Below are 18,599 nucleotides of genomic sequence, written 5' to 3'. Positions count from 1 at the left end.
GATGGGTACATGGTGGCCATAAAGGGATGGACATGGTCAGAAACAATGCTCAGGTAGGCCGTGGCATTTAAACGATGCCCAATTGGCACTAAGGGGCCTAAAGTGTGCCAGGAAAACATCCCCCACACCATTACACCACCACCACCAGCCTGCACAGTGGTAACAAGGCATGATGGTTCCATGTTCTCATTCTGTTTACGCCAAATTCTGACTCTAACATCTGAATGTCTCAACAGAAATCGAGACTCATCAGACCAGGCAACATTTTTCCAGTCTTCAACTGTAAAATTTTGGTGAGCTCTTGCAAATTGTAGCCTCTTTTTCCTATTTGTAGTGGAGATGAGTGGTACCCGGTGGAGTCTTCTGCTGTTGTAGCCCATCCGCCTCAAGGTTGTGCGTGTTGTGGCTTCACAAATGCTTTGCTGCATACCTCGGTTGTAACGAGTGGTTATTTCAGTCACTGTTGCCCTTCTATCAGCTCGAACCAGTCTGGCCATTCTCCTCTGACCTCTGGCATCAACAAGGCATTTCCGCCCACAGAACTGCCGCTCACTGGATGTTTTTTCTTTTTCGGACCATTCTCTGTAAACCCTAGAGATGGTTGTGCGTGAAAATCCCAGTAGATTAGCAGTTTCTGAAATACTCAGACCAGCCCTTCTGGCACCAACAATCATGCCACGTTCAAAGTCACTCAAATCAACTTTCTTCCCCATACTGATGCTCGGTTTGAACTGTAGGAGATTGTCTTGACCATGTCTACATGCCTAAATGCACTGAGTTGCCGCCATGTGATTGGCTGCTTAGAAATTAAGTGTTAACGAGCAGTTGGACAGGTGTACCTAATAAAGTGGCCGGTGAGTGTATATATATATATATATATATCATGGCCACTCATTAAGAATTTGTTCTCTCGATTTAGTTAAATTGTGGCCACGAATTAGGAATCTGTGCTCTCATTTTAGTAAATTGTGACCACGTTAAACTAATTTGTACCCTCATTTTGATATAACTAAAACAAAGGAACAAATTATTACAATGTGGCCACGATATACATATTGTTTCCCCCGCATGAATTTGTGGGGCTCCGTAAATATTAGAAATTAAACAAAATTAAATGAAAAAAAAAATGCTGTTCACACTTGTTCAGTTCTCTGTACTTTTGCTTCAGACCTAAAAAGAACTTGATACAATAGTCCTGGTTCACTTAGCGTTCACAATATCATTTTTGGTGTATGAATTTCTTTCTTCTGCTGAACACAAAAGAAGATATTTTAAAGAATGTCTGTAACCAAACAGTTGTCAGTAGCCATTGACTTACAAAGTATGGAAGAAAAAAAAATGATGCCAATGGGGTCCCTCAACTGTTTGGTTACCGACATTCTTCAAAATATCTTCTTTTGTGTTTCAATGTATGAAATGTATGAAATTCATACAGGTTTGGAACAACATAAGGGTGAGTAAATGATGACAAAATTTAAGTCGTAATGAAGAACATTCGCTTTGACACATCCAGTCCACAAGCTGGAGTAAATGATGACAGACATTTTTGGGTGAACTATCCCTTTAAACTAAAAATATAAATATAAAATAAAAGCTTATTTAAAACATTAACATTCTATAATAGTATAGAAATTACGCTAAAATAACACAGATGAGTTCTGTATATGTGGATGACGCAAATATATGCATATCTACTGTATATAAAGATACTGGACAGAGGTTAATTTTTGTCTATATTTATCAAACTGCATCAAAACACAGGAAATACAGTAATTAAATAATAAAACTACTTTCTCAACAGTTCATGGACCTAATCTTATGTGTAGAATTGATGTTTTGCTGCTGACTTGCAGTCCTCGTGTTTGCATTTTGATTACCGGAATTTCACTCTTGAGTCACTTTATGAGCTTTGATGATTAAATGTGCTTATAATATAAATTCAATGAGCTTTAATGTTACATTGAATAAATGTGTTAAAAAGAAAAACAACTTTGTTGTGAGCGTGTATATTGTTTTGCGTGAGAATAAGGCAGGCTGTTATCATTTCAACCTTGAGGGTGTGTATGTGGGATCCTGTACAAAACAAAACAAAACATAAGAGTGTGTATAAGAGGCATGAGCCTGTAAAAATAATTTTGTCTTTTTTATCCTTCATGTGGTTTCCATCTCATTCTTTTCAGACTACTTAAACAATCTCTCCCCTGATTCGAAAGAGTATGAAGACACACAAGGTATTGTTGTCTGTCTTCTCTGTCACACAGTGATGAACACTGACCATGTTTGATCAGTGAAAACACTAGTCGTGCTTGTAACTGCAACTTTTTATCAACAGCTGCGCTGGTAATCGTGTCAGAAGTCGCAGACCAGGTTAATGACAATCTAAAACATGGGGTGAGTTGTCTCTGTTTGTGAGAGAGTGTATTGTTAATACATAAAGAAAAGGGAGCAAGGGGATATGATGTCATCAAAGTGTTCCAGGTGTCCAAAACAAAGAGAGCAGTGTGAAATCAGCGGGACAGAGAGGCATCCCCAAACACACACACACACATTTTCTCAGACAGACAGAATCCTTCTCTATTATTCATTTCTTAACAGCTTTCTTATTCTCATCCACATATGAGAAATAATCATTTTCATTTTCTATTTCTGTTTCTCACTCTTTTATGTCTTTCTCCCTCAAAATCGCAGGAGAACCTGCTTCGTTTGGTTCATATTGACTACAGCGTTAGAGGAAAAAGAGACCTTCTCCAACCAGGACGGGTAAATTCTGCTCCATACACTGTATTTATGGTTTCATGTTTACAGTTTACTACCGTTTTTACTGGCTGTAAAACCTGAAAGATCAGTAACAGTTATTAGACATCAAAGGTTTAAGTGAATAACACATTTACCCATAACTCACCTGGCCTCTGACACCTGTGTGTTTTGCAGGTTTTTGTCAAGGAGGGCACCCTGATGAAGGTCTCTCGTAAAAGCAGGCAGCCCAGACACCTCTTCCTGGTATCGTATCATGCTTCTGTACTTCTCTTGTGAAAAAGAAGTGTGCTCAATTGTACTGAATGTGCACTTGTAGTGTACTTCAAATCTTAAAGTATATATAAAAAACTGTACATGTAAATAATATAGTATTAATAAAATAAAAGGTCACTTGTGTCTTAAGTATATTTAAAACGAGTACACTTTCATGACTATGTTTCTTAACACACTTAAGTTTTAAAAAGTCCACTTTGTAATCATGTCAAATTAAATGTTTTACTTTAAATTACATTTTGTTTGCTTGTCAGTACTTTCAGTCTTACACTTTAACCGTATTTCAAAAACAATAGAAGTAATTATGAAAGTACATATAAAAATGTACTTAAGTCTTACTCAAGTCAGTCAAAAAGCTAATAATATATATTTAAAATTTAAATATAATACATTTTCATTTACTGTAATTGCAGTTAACATGTAATTAAGGCCCTGTTTACACGAGAACGCTCGCGGGTGAAAACGTAAAAATATTTTATCGGATGTGCCTTTCGTTTACACGGCAACGGCGTTTTTGGGGCTTAAAAACGCAAAAAAGTGAAACCACCCTCCAGAGTGGTAATCTTAAAAACGCTCCACCGTCGCGTTCCCGTCTAAAGGGTAAAAACCGGTAAAAACCATAGACAGTAAAAGAAATGGACACAGCGACCCCATAGACTTCAACGGAGAAAAGTGAAGTCAATTAGAAGCACTCACTTCCTGATTGCCAAGCACACTGCGCAGGCTCAAACTGAGCTTGACGACGTAGATGTGACGTGAGCAACTTGTACGTCTTCTAGTAGCTGTGCCAAGAGGAATCTGAATCATTCCCTTCTGAATCTTGCAGAGCCGGAGTTCGTGAGTATTAGCTGTCCATGAGCTAGCAGCAGGATCAACTTTATGACTCTCTATGGGCTTCTCCCTTGACTTTATGCCTCCACGTCGCCCCCGATTGCGCGCGAGCTTCTACTTCTGTCTATACGGTAATTTCTCTACTGTGCGACAGAGAGTCGCGTGTTATGACGCAATCGTTAGCCTATTTTTACAAAAACTGCTTCTACAGGGCCATAACGTAAGATACAAGGTAATGGAGCCTTTTATACATTGTCGTGTTTCTTTAGAAATAAACAATGGACAAATGGAGTCTTTAAATGCCTCAGATGTAAAGTTATTCGCTGTCAAAGTGACGCAAAAATGAATGGGAGTCAATGGGATGCTAACAGCAGGTGAAGGCTTGTTAACCAATGGCGGCCCCTGGGGAGACTTCAGTTTCCGTCTGGTGGATTACCCCCTTGGTAAAAACGCAAAAGTCTGCTAGACAGTGAAGGTTGTACGCAGGCGCGTGGACTTGGTGTTGTTGTGTGGCAGTGCTTCACATTGCCACCTAGCCGCCTGGAGTGCATAGTTACTTCATCGAATTTCACACACTTTTGCGTCACCATATGCACGCGGATTTCCCACCCATAACGCTCGTCTAAACGCAGAATAAAAAGTGATAACGCAATGCCACTTTTGCGTTTTCTCTTCAGATCGTTTCCGTGTAAACATAGCCTAAGTATCTGAAAACAACATTTAGTTCACACTTAAGTGTTTTAAGGTATATTATTTCCGTTATAAGTACTCTTTTTAAAAGTATGCTAAAGTATACTTCTTTCTCACAAGGGTTTGTTTACATGCCTTAGAACTGGTGGCTTCACTGTCATTTGGAGCTCACATGACTTTGTTTGTGTGTTTGGTAAATACATGTTTTCAACAATATTGATCAGACCAATTGGCAGAGCGGGAGCATTAACAGCTTCTCTTTCAGTTAGACTTGAATGGCTTCTTGCGTTTCAGAAATGTGTCTGATGGCAAGTACGTGTTGCATTCTGATCATTAGAAAGAGTTGGATTTAGCATAAACTTTTCTTCTACTGTCAGTTTATGCTTTAAAACCAAATTCTGTCATTGCAGAGCAACAGTCTGAAGGGAATCTTGCTTGGCAAGTTTAGTTAAACTGTCAACATGTTTACAGCTAGCTGCATTACACATTCAGTTCAGTGACAGACATTTGAAGGTACCTTTATCGCCCCCTTGAGTACTGAGTTGTTATAGACAGGTATCGCTGATATTTGGTCATTCAAAACACGCCAGCCAGTTTCTTAGAGAGTAAGTGAGCCGGTATATATGTGCCATAAGTGTTCACCAGACACTGGAGGCTATGTTAGCTGTAGCACAAGGCTACCCCCACCCGTCTCTGTACCGCTGTTGTTTTCGAGGGTCGTACTTCCACTCAGGATGTCTGTTGTAGGTCAGTGGATGCCAGCTTCCTGTGCTGGGACTGTACTGACAGCACACTGAAGACAAGGCCCAGAGAACAACAGATCAACAACACTGAGCCACCACAGCTGAAAATAACACTAAAACCATTAGACTGAGCAGTCAGTTGTTTGCCCTGCGTGGAGTCACTGAAGTACCACTTCCTGGTTTTCTGAATGTCTTGATGAGATTTTAAGAAAAGTGCTGTACAGATTTGAAATCTAGGTATTGTTTAGTTTTGCTAAGATGCTTTAAATATTGTCAACATGCACTATAATTTGAGTTATCAGTACAAATCTTTATTTCAGCAAAGATGCATTAAATTAAAAGTAACATGTTACAAAAGATTTCTATTTTAAATAAATGCTGTTCTTTTGAACTTTCTTGTTTTGAATATATATATCATGGTTTCCACAAAAATATTAAGGAGTTTTCAACATTGATAATAATAATAAATGTTTCTTGAGCAGTAAATCAGCATATTAGAATGATTTCTGAAGGATCATGTGACACTGAAGACTGGAATAATGACGCTGAAAATTCATCACAGAAATAAATTAAGTTACAATAAATAAAGTACAATTTAAACTATATTAAGAGTTATTTTAAATTGTAATAATATTTCAAGATATTACATGGAGCTTCCTATAGCTCAAACAGTAAAGCATGGTGCTAGCAATGCCAAAGTCATGAGTTCGATTATTTGTGACAAATTGTGCATTGTGTGATTCACAACGTCATATACGAGATGACCTAGTCTCTTGGCAAAACTGCACTTGCCAACAACAAAAATACGTATACGTACAGGAAACTTTTCTGAATTCGTGACACTCTTGGCTCTGAATACCCTAGATATTGGGTGGCTTTTTTCATGGTCTTCTTTCATCTTTCCTGCTGCTGTTCTCTCCTTCCTGCTCTCTTGCGCTCCTTGAATCGATCAAGCTCTGACTGATGTTTTTTTATGAGAGCTCGTGACTGATGTCATAGACTCCAGCACTGACTGGGTGTAATATGATGTCAGAGGGTCCTCTTGTAATGATGCCTCTTTGAGATCTGGATTTAATTTATGGAGTAATAAGTGAATCGGCTCAAAAATCCCGCCAACAAACCATTACTCTCACACTGATGCTCGAGGGGCATTTCCTCCGTTAAAACCACCCATCACTGCCTGTACTAATCTGCCACTTCTTCCCTACAACAGGGAAGACTCAAAGCTGTCAGTGTCTTTGAAGAACTACCTCTGGTTCAGAAATACACCATCATGGAAAACATGTCAGGGAATTTCTAATTTTGTGATTTACAGTGTTGCACGTCATTTTTGCTCATTGAAATAAAGCTGAAATAAAATAAAATATAAATATTAGATAAAAAAGTAAAACTTAAATGAATATTACAAATGCTGCTTTGGTGCTAAAATTAATTTAAAAAAATTAAAGCTAAATAAAAATATTACAAAATAAAATGTACATCAAATTACTAAAACTGTAAAAACATTTAAAATATGAACAATTCTATTATAGTATATAAATAATACTAAAATAACTGGATTTACAGGCCTGGAAAAGTGATTTAAAACGATTATTTTGTTTTTATTACTATTATTTGTAATTTGTGTAAGCTACTAATTTCAAGGAATTTTACATGACATAAAAAAATATGTCCATAAAATGATCAAAAATCCTTATCCAGTTATCATAAACAACTGGAAAAGTCAGAGTAAAATTCACTGTTCAAAGGTTATAGGAATCCTATTGTGACATTCATCTGGGATAAGCTTTATTGTGTGAGACTTATACAATTTTAGTTAAGTAACATTGTGGTGCAGTTTTTTCAGAACCTTGGCTACTGTAATCATATCAGATCACTATGGAGGTTTTACGTATAGGACCAGTTGTTTGTTGGTCCAGTCTCAAGGGACACGCGCACTAGTTACATGAGAATCTGTAGCATTTTCGTTAAGGACAGTATTGTTGTGTCCATTACAATCTCAGCTGTTTCGGGGTTGTTGTGGCTGTTAGTGTTGACGTTTTTGTTGTCCCTGTCTTGTTGCCTCCACCCAAAAAAGCCTTTCTCAGGAGCGTCCCGACTGAATTCCTGGACCTTGCCTGTGAACTGCGGATGTTTGGGGCACGCACATTGCATATCTGATGATGTCACCACTTTTGTTTGGAGCTTTATATGTCAAGCAAACACAATGGTTTGAAGTTTTAGGGCTTGTCTGTTTGTGGGCGTGAGCTTGTGTTCCTATCACGGCTACTTCATTGTCAGGACTGAAGCGCAGAAAAATATCCCATAAACTGTTTTTATAATACACAACCTATTGAATTGAACATGTGAATTGCTTTCTTGAAACCGAACGTGCTACACTTGTGGAAGAATGTGTATTGCAAAGGCAGGAATGAAATACATTGTGTGAAAGCTATTTTAAGCAGTGATTCTCAACCAAGGATCCAGGGCCACTAGGGGGCCTCAGCAAACTTCAAACGAAGCCTCAAGATTACTAAAATGTTTTAAAATAAGACAAAACAAGCTCTAAAATAAGCTACACAACAAAAAGGTCATTCTAATTTTGTTTTATTTTTTATGATCTTTAATTATTTTAGTTTTTTTACTCTTTATTTTAAGGTGTCCCTCTTACAGTGTAACTATACAAATAAGTACTGAGTAATATTAATTCACAACCTGAACTTGATATAGGGTTAGGATTAGTGGGTTGTAATTATGCATAGTTTACTGTTATAACTATAGTAAGTACATGTGTAACAAGGACTCTATAAAAAAAGTGTTATTGTTATTGTAATCTATGGGCAATCTTAATTTCTGTAATTTAAAGGGGCACTTGGCAACTCTAGTCATTTCTTCGCTGATTTTCACTTTTGTTGTCGCATGTTTTCTCATCGAGCTCCCCCTACATCTGTGCGGCATATATTTTCACAACACTGTCATAAAAAAACTCACTTGCGGCACCTTCCTCCCGCTTTCTACCGCTGGTCATGTGCATTTGTTATTATCGGAGCCGGCCAACTTTATCGTGTGGAGCTATGTCTACCGAGTGGGTAATACATCATACACACAGTATCATAGAATTATGTCGAATTGCCGTAAAGCAGTTCGTGTTGCTCGCTCGTTCTCGCTCAATCTCGCTTCTCACGAGACTTCTATTTCCAACTTACCGGGACGTTAGTCCCCATGTTGCAAGGTTGGTTGGCAAAGTCACCATTCTCTCCAGAACAGGTTATTGAACCATTCAGATGATTTCTAAACGGTTTTATTAAGTTGAAATAGTTGCCAAGTGCCCCTTTAAATAGGGTAGTGGGGGGTGTGGACAGGTTGAGAACCACTGATTTAAAAGCTTTTACTGCCTCCTTGTGGTGAAAATAAACACAACAGAATAATAGAAGGAAAGCATCACTATTACTTTTGCACATATATAAGATTAGGGGTTATAGTATTGTTATTGCCTATAGTAGTAATAATGATGCTTATATTTCTAATTAAAATGAAATAATTGAAATATCTAATCTAAAGATTATCATGTTAGTTAAATAATAAAGCTCTCCACATCACACTCATGTTATTTAGTCAGCATGAAACAGAAGTTGTAACAGTCTTTTCTTTTCTTTTCCCTAGTGTGATGTATGTCCGAGTAAAGTAGCATGTCGATGCAAGAGGGAGGGGAATGGTTTAACAATAAAGTAAAAAAAAAAAAAAAAAGTATAAATCTCTGGAATTGTCCCATTTTAGCTAAGTGAATGTGTGTGTTGCAGATGAATGACGTGATGCTGTACACCTACCCTCAGCAGGATGGTAAATACAGGCTAAAGAACACACTGACTTTAAGTGGAATGAAGGTAAGAAAGCAGCACTTCTCAGAAGATCAGTTTAATTTTTTTGTTTATCCAACTAAGAAATAAAATGGTTGACTCCATTAGATGAGGTGTGATTCAAATGTATGTGTTTTCATGTGTCTGTAGGTCAGTAAACCTGTCATAGACAATGTGCTCAACACGCTCAGAATAGAAGTCAGCGAGGTTACCATCACCCTCTCAGCAAGGTAATGAGCATTTCCATAATTCTTTGCATGTGTCTACTGATATCCACTGTCATTCAGTCACTTCAAGCATGGCTTCTTTCTGTCTCTGATAGTTCTTTAGGAGAGAGAGAAGACTGGTTCCACACGTTGAGCCGGGCTATAGCGGATCACGCTGCAGGCCTCAATACCTTCAGCTGCTCTAGTGAGGTGTGAGGATATATAACCTACACTGCCTCCATAAAAACATCTACAGTATGGTCCAGTTATAAAACCAGCAACAGAAGGAACATCATCACAAAGCTTTTGTTTATTGCATTAGTATTCAGTATTAATAATATGCCCTTTTACAAAGTCTTGCTTTTGTTTTTGGGGTCTACTAAAATAGGTTTTCATGCTTGACTGTTCAAAAAACATTATTTTTCACATATTTTACATTGTTGCAGCACCTTTCCCAGTCTGTCGGTAACACTCTTTTTAGTTCCTTTCTCTATGAAGCCCCTCTGCCTAAAAAGCACAATGTGCTCTGATTGGTTGGCTGGACTAGTGTGTTGTGATTGGTCAAATGCTTCAAGCTTGTCTGGAAATATCACGCCCTTAACCGTGTTAGATCCAGATCCAGGGCGGAAAAAGCAGCGTCTCTTAGACATGGCGACAACACACTACTAACGCAAATCAACCAGGCCTCACCCCGGCTTATTTTGTGTATGCCTGTGATGTGTGCGTTCCCAGAAGAAAACTCAAGACTACAATCGAGGTGTTTCAGGGAGGTCAGAATCAGTGCTTACTGATATAGAGAATAACTCCCTTTTCAGTGACTTTGTAACTTTGCAGACCATATTCATGCTCAAACAGCAACATTACACACTAAAGAAAGTTTAAAATGTATAAAAAGCATAATAGGTCCTCTGTAAAGTACCTAAATAATGAAATGTGTTAAAATATCACATTCGCTATCACTGTCCATGTTTCCAGGCGAGAGAGAAGTTATGGATGTCTCTGGGAGAGGCTGCTCCTGTTCTGGTTCCTGTGTCACACGTGATGATGTGCATGAACTGCACGTCGGACTTCAGCCTAACACTGCGACGGCATCACTGCAACGCATGTGGAAAGGTAAAAGATCTGTAACGTGTATTTGGTCAGTTAAAAGAAGTGTCAGCTCCCTCTTGTGTCAGGAAAGAGTTTTGTTTATTATTTAGTTGATTCACAGTAATATGTTGACTTTATAGTGCACAGTTATTATCATAATCTATTACATTGCACATCTTAGGTAGTATAATCTGACTACTTTTTGATTACTTTTAGATGTCTTTTGACCTAACTTTTTTTATAACATTGGTTTGAATAGTATAATCTTGTACCATAATGATAAAAAATACAAAGAGAAAGGAAAACTATTCCCTTTTTTTGTTATCAACAACATGAAGTACATTAAACATTACATGACATCAGGGTTTCCCATACTAGGGTTTGGAAAGAAACAGCAGGGGAAAAGCTAATAATTAATAAAATAATAAAAAAGTTCAATTAAAATAAATAAATAAATAAAAAATAAAAAATCTAAATAAAGCACTAACTAAAACAGATTAAGTGTGAATATTAGTAAAACTAATATTGTGAAATATTATTTAAGTTTAAAATAAAATGCGGTACTCAAAAACATTTGTTAAAATGTTGAATGAATATAAAGTTCAAAATAACAGTATTTATTTGAAACAAAAAAGATGAGTAACATTATAGATGTCTTAACTGTCATATTTGATCAATTTAATGCATACTCGCAGAATAAATGTATTAATTGTTTTTTAAAAATCTTACTGACCCAATCTTTTAAAAAGTAGTGTATACTAAATATCAGCATTAAATTGTCACCCTACTTTCTAGTTATTGACATTAGCATCTCTTCTTTATTCATATGATTTTTAGGTTGTGTGTCGTTCCTGCTCGCGGAACAGGTATCCTCTAAAGTACCTGAAGGATAGGATGGCTAAGGTCTGTGATCACTGCTATGCTGAGCTCAGGAAGAGGGGTAAGACTGCAAAATTATGCAGTGTGTTATGCAATTTAGGATTAGAAATTCTACAGAAATTGTTAATCTAAACTGATCACTTTGATTGGATGCTAATCTGAACCCTTTAAAGGGATAGTTCACCCAAAAATGAAAATCTTGTCATCATTTACTCACCCCCATGTTGTTCCAAACCTGTTTGAGTTTCTTTCTTCTGCAGAACACAAAATAATATATTTTAAAGAATGTTGGTAATCAAACAGTTGACAGCACCCATTGACTTCCATAGTATTTTGTTTCCTACTTTGGAAGTGGAGGGACTCATCAACTGTTTGATCAAGAACATTCTTTAAATATCTTATTTTGTGTTCAGCAGAAGAAAAAAATGGATACAGGTTTGGAACAACATGAGGGTGAGTAAGTGAAGACAACATTTTTTGGGTGAACTATCCCTTTAAAACGTAGTTTTTTTTTTTTTTATATTATCCAAAATTAAATTTATTTCTCAATATTCATCATTATTCATCTGCAATTGATTGTTTAAACAAAATATGCTATTTCCATTTGAAACATTTAAAATAATCTTGATTTCTGTCTAGTTAATGTCAGTGTATGATGTCAATGTAGGTGGTAATATTCCTGGATCATGTGGGAGCGCTAGTCCCCGCACAAACAGGGCCAGCAGGCCTCTCTCTGCTGTGTTCCAGAGCCTACAGCCACCCAGCCTGTGGAGGAACAGAAAAAGCAGCTCAGCTCTCACACAGGTACACACACACACACACACACACACACACACACACACACAAACTCTCCCCTGCTCCTTCACTTCCACATCTGAATCCTTTTATGGAATTTTTTTGTCTAAAACTTGATTACACAATGTATATAAAAATACTCCATGTGTGCAGGTATCTGTGGGTGCAGAGGGGTCCACTATCAGTGGCAGTCTGCAAAGGCGCAAAAAGAGCAAAAGGAAGTGGAAGAGGCTGTGGTTTCTGCTCAAAGACAAGGTGCTCTACACCTTTAAAGCACGAGAGGTGAGGGGACCCAGAGTCTCCCACACCAGCACAGACACTAGATTACGTGCACACAAACACTCATATGCACACATCACAATCACTATCATATTTTTTTTAAAGCTCCAGTCCGTAACTTTTTTAAGTTAAAAATAATCCAAAATAATTATATTAAAAAAAACTTATTCTGCCAGTGGTCAAAACTATCTGCTTGCCTTAGCTAGATTCAAAACAGTTAGCTTGTAATAATGATTTTAATTCCAGTGGTACTGGTGGGTTTCCGCGGGAAATTCGAGCATGTCTTTGCATCATTACCTCACACCCGTACACATAAAGAAGGAGTTTCGGCTAGCCGGCTATACTGCGCGTGACGAGATGTTTAGATGTATAGGCTTTTCTCGCAGCACTTTACATAATTAAACTTATGGCATCCAGAAAGATCCAAACAACAATCATCAGTGTCAACTGGAGATTCAGCAGTTATAAAACCCAAAAGACTTCGTACTTCGGATTTAAGGTGGCTAGAGAAAGAGAAAGAAACCGTCTCATGCGAACACAAGGATTTAAACATCGGCGGGGCTTTTGAAAAGTGCGTGAACTCCGTGTTTTGAAGGGGTTCAAAACGGAAGAAGAGACGGCTTTTTTCTGCTGAACAAGTAAGACATTTCAAAAGTTCAATCGTGTAACAGTACGTTTTCTTAATTCACACAGTTATGGAGTTTCCTTTGTTGTGCCTTTCTCGTTTTGCTATTATGGAGAATATGAATTCTGAACTACACAGGTAACCATAAAACACATTAAATTTAACATTAGTCACGCAATGCTGATGTGATGTTGTTAACATGAACAATTTGAGAACAAAGTAGGCTATATTGCACGGTTGCTGTAAATCGCGTTGATTAAATCTAACGAAGCTTATCATGTCGAATGCTTTTTCCCCCTTAGTTGGTCAGAACAAAAATGGATTTTACTTACTTGTTCAGAAGACATTTTCTTATGAAAATTCTTATGTTGGTCAAACTTTCAAAAAGTGAATCTGTGATTCTGTATGACAGTATCCACACAGCGCGGTGACTGACAGCACCACTCGCCTCAAAACACTGTGTTCATCCGCGCTGTTTCATGCCGATTTACAACCCACGTAAAGATGATAATTCCGCAAATTACTGCAGTTACAGATTTCGAACAGAGAGATGGCGACAAAGAGGAAAAGATACGGACTGCAGCTTTAAACAATTTTATTTTCACCGGGTCTTTAGTGACCCATATTTTAGTGAACAAACTGCATTAGGGAGCAACGCATTCAAATAATCTATCCAATCAGCTTGAGAGGAGGCCTATATATGCAGCCGATTCACCTATGTTCCTCGACAGTTTCCCCACACTTGCCTGGTTACTATCCTTACCAAAGACCCGGGGGGAGTACTCTGGGTTCAGGCCAAAATAGAGAGTTTGGACACCTCTCCTCAGATAGCACGCCAAATAAGCATACTATTTACTCTATCTGATTATTTGTAAGTGTGAACTTGTAAGTGTGAATGAATTGTGCGTTGGATTGATACCAAAATTTGGGCTTTGATAAGAGAGCCTCTGGTATGTTTCATCATTACTAATAGTCCAGGTGATATGTGCCAATTTTAAGGTGATACTGTATGTTCACTTTTTCATAAAAGCATGAAACTTGGTACTCTTGTACAGTTTGGGGCCCTGAACATTTTCAGAATTGGAGCCATCTCAAAAAGGCCATTTTACTTTCCACCAAATGATGTATTTTGTATCATATCTCCTGAATCAAACATGATAACACAGAAACGATTATGTCTACCTCTGTTTTGATGGTCAAGGATTACAATGATATCATATACAACATCATAACTGTTCAGGTGAATAGTTAATGGTGAATTCAGGGTTGTGAAAAGGAAATCACAGTATCTGAGAACCTAGGCTAGACTTAATAATATCATGTATGTTGCATGCATGTTGTGTAGAGTTTAAAAAGCTTAATCCTTTTGTTCATTAACCTTGACAATACAGTAACTGTAAAGAGTAGAATATTCAATATGACCTTAGCAACATAGCTTAAAAAGAATGCGTCAAACACAAAGATTTACTTAAAAAAATGTTTGTTTGTTTGTTCACAGTCTCCTCCACACTGACACAGAGCTGTGCACTTTAAGGAGGCTTTTTTGCATTTGCAATGCCAACGGCAGACTTTCTTGAAGCCACAACTTTAGAGTTTAAGGATGGACTGGCTTGCCTGTGGAAGAGTTGACCACAATGGTCTCCAATCGCTTGGGTCCATCCAACCCCAGTCTGTTGGAGATGGCATATTTGGTGCCACCTCAGGTGCTTTTCTCCAACAGTGTCCTTGGTATACTGCTCTTTTGAGGTGCTGCACTTTGTAAACAAAGACTATGGTCCGCGCATTCAATGCATTCAAACGTGCATGCCTGTGGACCGAACACGTAATTTGCATGTGCATATGTGCATCGCCTTTTTCACCGATTTACGTTTTTGAAGTTTACGCAGAAATGAGAATGGTATCATTTTCGAAACTCGTTTTAAAGAGCTTGCACTCTGAAACCTATTTTGGGGTTTGCTCTTTCGGGCCACCAGGGCGCTGTTGTCGTGTGGATGAATGGCTGGAGTGCATTGAGGGTTTTCTGTTTTCAGTTGAGAACGCTGTTGTGTAAGCGGCCCCTAAGTTAATACCCAATGATTTTTACAATGGAAATGAATCAATAAAAAACTTACTTAAACTGGACAATGATTTACTCCTAGAGCTGCTGTACGGCCAAAACAATTTTTGTTGAATGAATTTCCTATTATCGCTGTAATGCTGCTTTAAATCAATCTATATTGTAAAAAGCGTTGTATAAATGGTGACTTGACTTGACTTGACTTGACTCCACAAGTGCATCCTTAGTTGGGGGGATTTGCTCCACTCCTCCTTCCTTTCTTTGTGAACAACTCAAGACGAGCTTGATCAATGTTGAGTTGGCTGCTGATGCGATCGTAGAGGAGAATTGTGAAGACCTCAACAATGGAAATTACCTCCTCTGGGATGCTTTTTGGAGTCTTTGACAGAGCCATGAAGGCCTATGTTGCAATTTCATCTGCATTCCAGGTATCTCATACTGCCGCCTTGCCCCTGGTTGCAAATTCAGAGACTGTGTCACAGCCAGTGAAGGCATGGAACACAGGAAGGGCCTTGGATTTGTCAGGACCCAGAGACTTGGCAATCTCATGGGCAGGTATGTTCTTGTATCTGAAGTTCTTGCCAGTCCTAAATCCCACCCACAACTCCTTAATGTCCAGCTCTGACACGTGTGCTATGGCTAGAACCACAACAGTTAGTCCACAGTGCCCTGGGGGATCTTTTTAAATCCTTTTCTTGTGGCATCCACCGCATGGAGTAGCGTCCTTGTATGTGCCTCTTCATGTGTGCAAGGTGTAATCTGATCTGATTCCTGTGGGTGAGATGATTGGGTCCGTTAACCATTTCAAGTTTCTCTTTAATATAAGGTATGAAGATCTTGCTGGAAAATTAATTGAAGGTTTTAGCTACGCCTGGTTTCAGCATGTTGATGACTGCTGACCCATATAATATTTAGACCTCACTGTCTGGGGCACTGCTTATACCGTTTCCCAGGCAGATAAAGTCTTGTTTCCCAAGCGTAGTTCACCATGAAGTGAGAGTGATGGAATGTAGGCCTGATTTCCGTTTTTGAAGAAGTTTTCTTGGTTCCCATCACAGGTCTGACAGGCAATGTAGAGTTTGGAAAAGTTTTGTCTGGGACTGTCCTCTTATCGGAGCTGTTTTAAAAAGAGGGAGCTTGTTCCTCTTCAAATGGACAGTGATCCGTTTTGTGCCCTGCATCCTCTCTGCTACAAAGAGTTTGTACTGCTCTTGTCTTGGTCCATCCTCTGCAACTCGAACAGCATCCACAACAGCTTTGTCTGATAATTCTCTTGAGTTCAGCTTCAGAAGGTTGTTGCTGTCCTCCGCGAAGGGGTTTCCCATTTCCTCAATCACGTTAACCAACTCAAATGTCTTGAATTTCAGCTGGACACTTTTGGCCTGTTCATGATGTCAGTTTTCAGAGACACCCTTACTGCTGAGCTCCATGGTATTCTCAAACTCATCACTTGGTACACACTACACTACAAGATATTTGGGGTGATTTTGAACCAATTTCTCCCCTTCTGCCAGGTAAAGTCCCGATTATCTTGATGGTTCTACAAATTATCTTATCAGATTTTCCTCTGGTGTGAGGTGTGTTATCTGCTCGGAAGAATGCCGGAACCGCCCCAATCTCGAATCGAATCAGAAATCCTGTTGTGCTGGAGGAACCCCGAGGACAAACGCGCGCATGCTGTGAAGATTATCACGTGAAACGAAACAATACCCAATCAGAAAGCGAGCTGAAGGAAGACTCACCTCCAGCTCATGCTGTAACATGTAAAGTTCATGTTCACACCATCTCCACGATTCCATCTAACTTTTTTCCCCCCGCACATTTTCTGTAAGGGTAGGGACACACCCAACCCACGTCAAAGAACGAGCGCTTATGAAAGCCAACTGTGTTGACTAGAGCCAACGGAAAACCTAAGTCGGCCGACCCTCAAAAACTGCCCAACGGCCGACCGCCGGCTTGGTGTGTCCCTGGCTTATAAAGCAATCCGTACACTATAAGCACCATTACTTTGTGCCAGTTGTCTGCTATGTTTGTTTACTTTAAAGTCACGTTTGATGCAAGAGATTTTGCGGGATTTCCCGTGTTCACAGACGGGACTCTGTTGTCTGTGAATGGAATGTGGAATTTTGTAAGTGGCTCCATTTTTGACAATGTCCAGGGCCGCAAACTGTACATGTGTTCTAAGTTTCATGCTTTTATGAAAAAGTGAACATAATTTTCACATATCACCTGGAGTATAAATAAAGTTCAAAAATACAGTAAAAACAGTAATATTGTTATATATTATTACAATTTAAAACAACCGTTTTCTATTTTAATATATTTTAAAGTGCAATTTATTCTGGGAGGGCACAACTGAATTTTCAGCATCATTACTGATGTCAGGTCAGGGGCATAGCCATCATTTCAGAAGTGAGGGGGACACCATATGTCAGGTGTAATACCAGTTTATTCCTGTGATCAAAGCTGAATTTTCAGCATCATTACTCCAGTCTTCAGTGTCACATGATCCTTCAGAAATCACTCTAATATGCTGATTTGGTGCTCAAGAAACACTTCTTTTTATTAACAATGTTTATTTATTCAGCGTTATTAAATAGTACATTTAAAAAAAAAAAAATCTGACTCACTGAACTGTAAAAGCACATTTTTCATGGGTCAGGTACTGAAATATGCAAAATAATGATACTTTTTAGTACCATGTAGCATACAACCCCCTGCACATATTTGAACTGTCTTTCTCTTCTGTGTCTGCAGGATAAAGTGGCATCTGAAAGTCTTCCTCTGCAGGGTTTTACTGTGAAGCTGTCTGATCGATCAGAAGAGGAAGACACGGACAATGTTTTCCAGCTCTACCATAAAAAAACTCTGTATTACACCTTCAGAGCAGATGACCAGCATACTGCACGCAGGTATGACACACAAGAGTCATGAAAACACTCCAAATATCCACACGTTTAGAGAAAACAGACTGAGATGATGCATTGTTTATTCACAAATGAAATCAACAGAAATATGTTAAAGAAACTGTTATTTTGCAGGTGGGTAAACGCTATGGAAGAGGCCACAGTGTTATAGTATCCAGCTATCTGCCCAGATGACAAAAGGGCTCTGGGCAGGGTTCCCCAGACAGCTAAACCCATTATGGGCTTACACCTATGACATCAGAGTCACCTGTGCCTGAGAAACCAGCGGAATCACACCACAAATACCTTCGTTTTTTAAATCTCTATCTTCTTTTTGGCTGCTGAATTTAAGGACAGTCACACAAGGCATGTCATGCTCGGTGTTTGTTTGTCCTGTGCCTCACCTACTTCACAGACTAATTAAAAAAGTGCCAAATGTAAACAAACAAAGTGCAGATCAGTGAATGATTGTTCTGAAACTACTCGTGTGTGTCGAATAAAGGAGAATGTTCGTTTTTTAGAAACTGTAACTACCTTTCTATATGCAGATATAATTCAGTGCTGTCATTTTATACATTGTAAAATTAAAAATAAATTAAGTACAAGGCATTTGTTATAGTTTGGATGAGTATGA

At 38.5% G+C, this 18,599-nt stretch overlaps 1 protein-coding gene across 2 annotated transcripts in view; it reads left to right on the top strand.

The window, feature by feature from the left end:
* fgd5a (FYVE, RhoGEF and PH domain containing 5a) overlaps window positions 1-18,367 on the top strand; it is a 48,551-nt gene extending 30,184 nt beyond the window's left edge. Inside the window, exons 9-21 of one of the 2 annotated variants that reach the window (XM_056240781.1) lie at window positions 2,181-2,231; window positions 2,333-2,391; window positions 2,689-2,760; window positions 2,932-3,000; window positions 9,074-9,157; window positions 9,281-9,360; window positions 9,453-9,546; window positions 10,312-10,449; window positions 11,263-11,365; window positions 11,972-12,108; window positions 12,253-12,354; window positions 17,817-17,971; window positions 18,101-18,367. In XM_056240781.1, the coding sequence (XP_056096756.1) occupies window positions 2,181-2,231; window positions 2,333-2,391; window positions 2,689-2,760; window positions 2,932-3,000; window positions 9,074-9,157; window positions 9,281-9,360; window positions 9,453-9,546; window positions 10,312-10,449; window positions 11,263-11,365; window positions 11,972-12,108; window positions 12,253-12,354; window positions 17,817-17,971; window positions 18,101-18,137 (1,181 nt within the window). In that variant the 3' untranslated portion in view covers window positions 18,138-18,367. Of the gene's footprint in view, window positions 1-2,180; window positions 2,232-2,332; window positions 2,392-2,688; window positions 2,761-2,931; window positions 3,001-9,073; window positions 9,158-9,280; window positions 9,361-9,452; window positions 9,547-10,311; window positions 10,450-11,262; window positions 11,366-11,971; window positions 12,109-12,252; window positions 12,382-17,816; window positions 17,972-18,100 lie in introns of both variants that reach the window. The other variant, XM_056240780.1, reaches the window with a different exon arrangement.
* Window positions 18,368-18,599: the final 232 nt, after the last annotated feature.

Source organism: Rhinichthys klamathensis, unplaced genomic scaffold (genome assembly GCF_029890125.1).
Source record: "Rhinichthys klamathensis goyatoka isolate OS25496 unplaced genomic scaffold, OSU_Roscu_1.1 h1tg000613l_1, whole genome shotgun sequence".
NCBI classification, from domain to species: domain Eukaryota; kingdom Metazoa; phylum Chordata; class Actinopteri; order Cypriniformes; family Leuciscidae; genus Rhinichthys; species Rhinichthys klamathensis.
The sequence above is the reverse complement of the archived record's forward strand: the minus strand, read 5'-3'. Positions and strand labels throughout refer to the sequence as shown.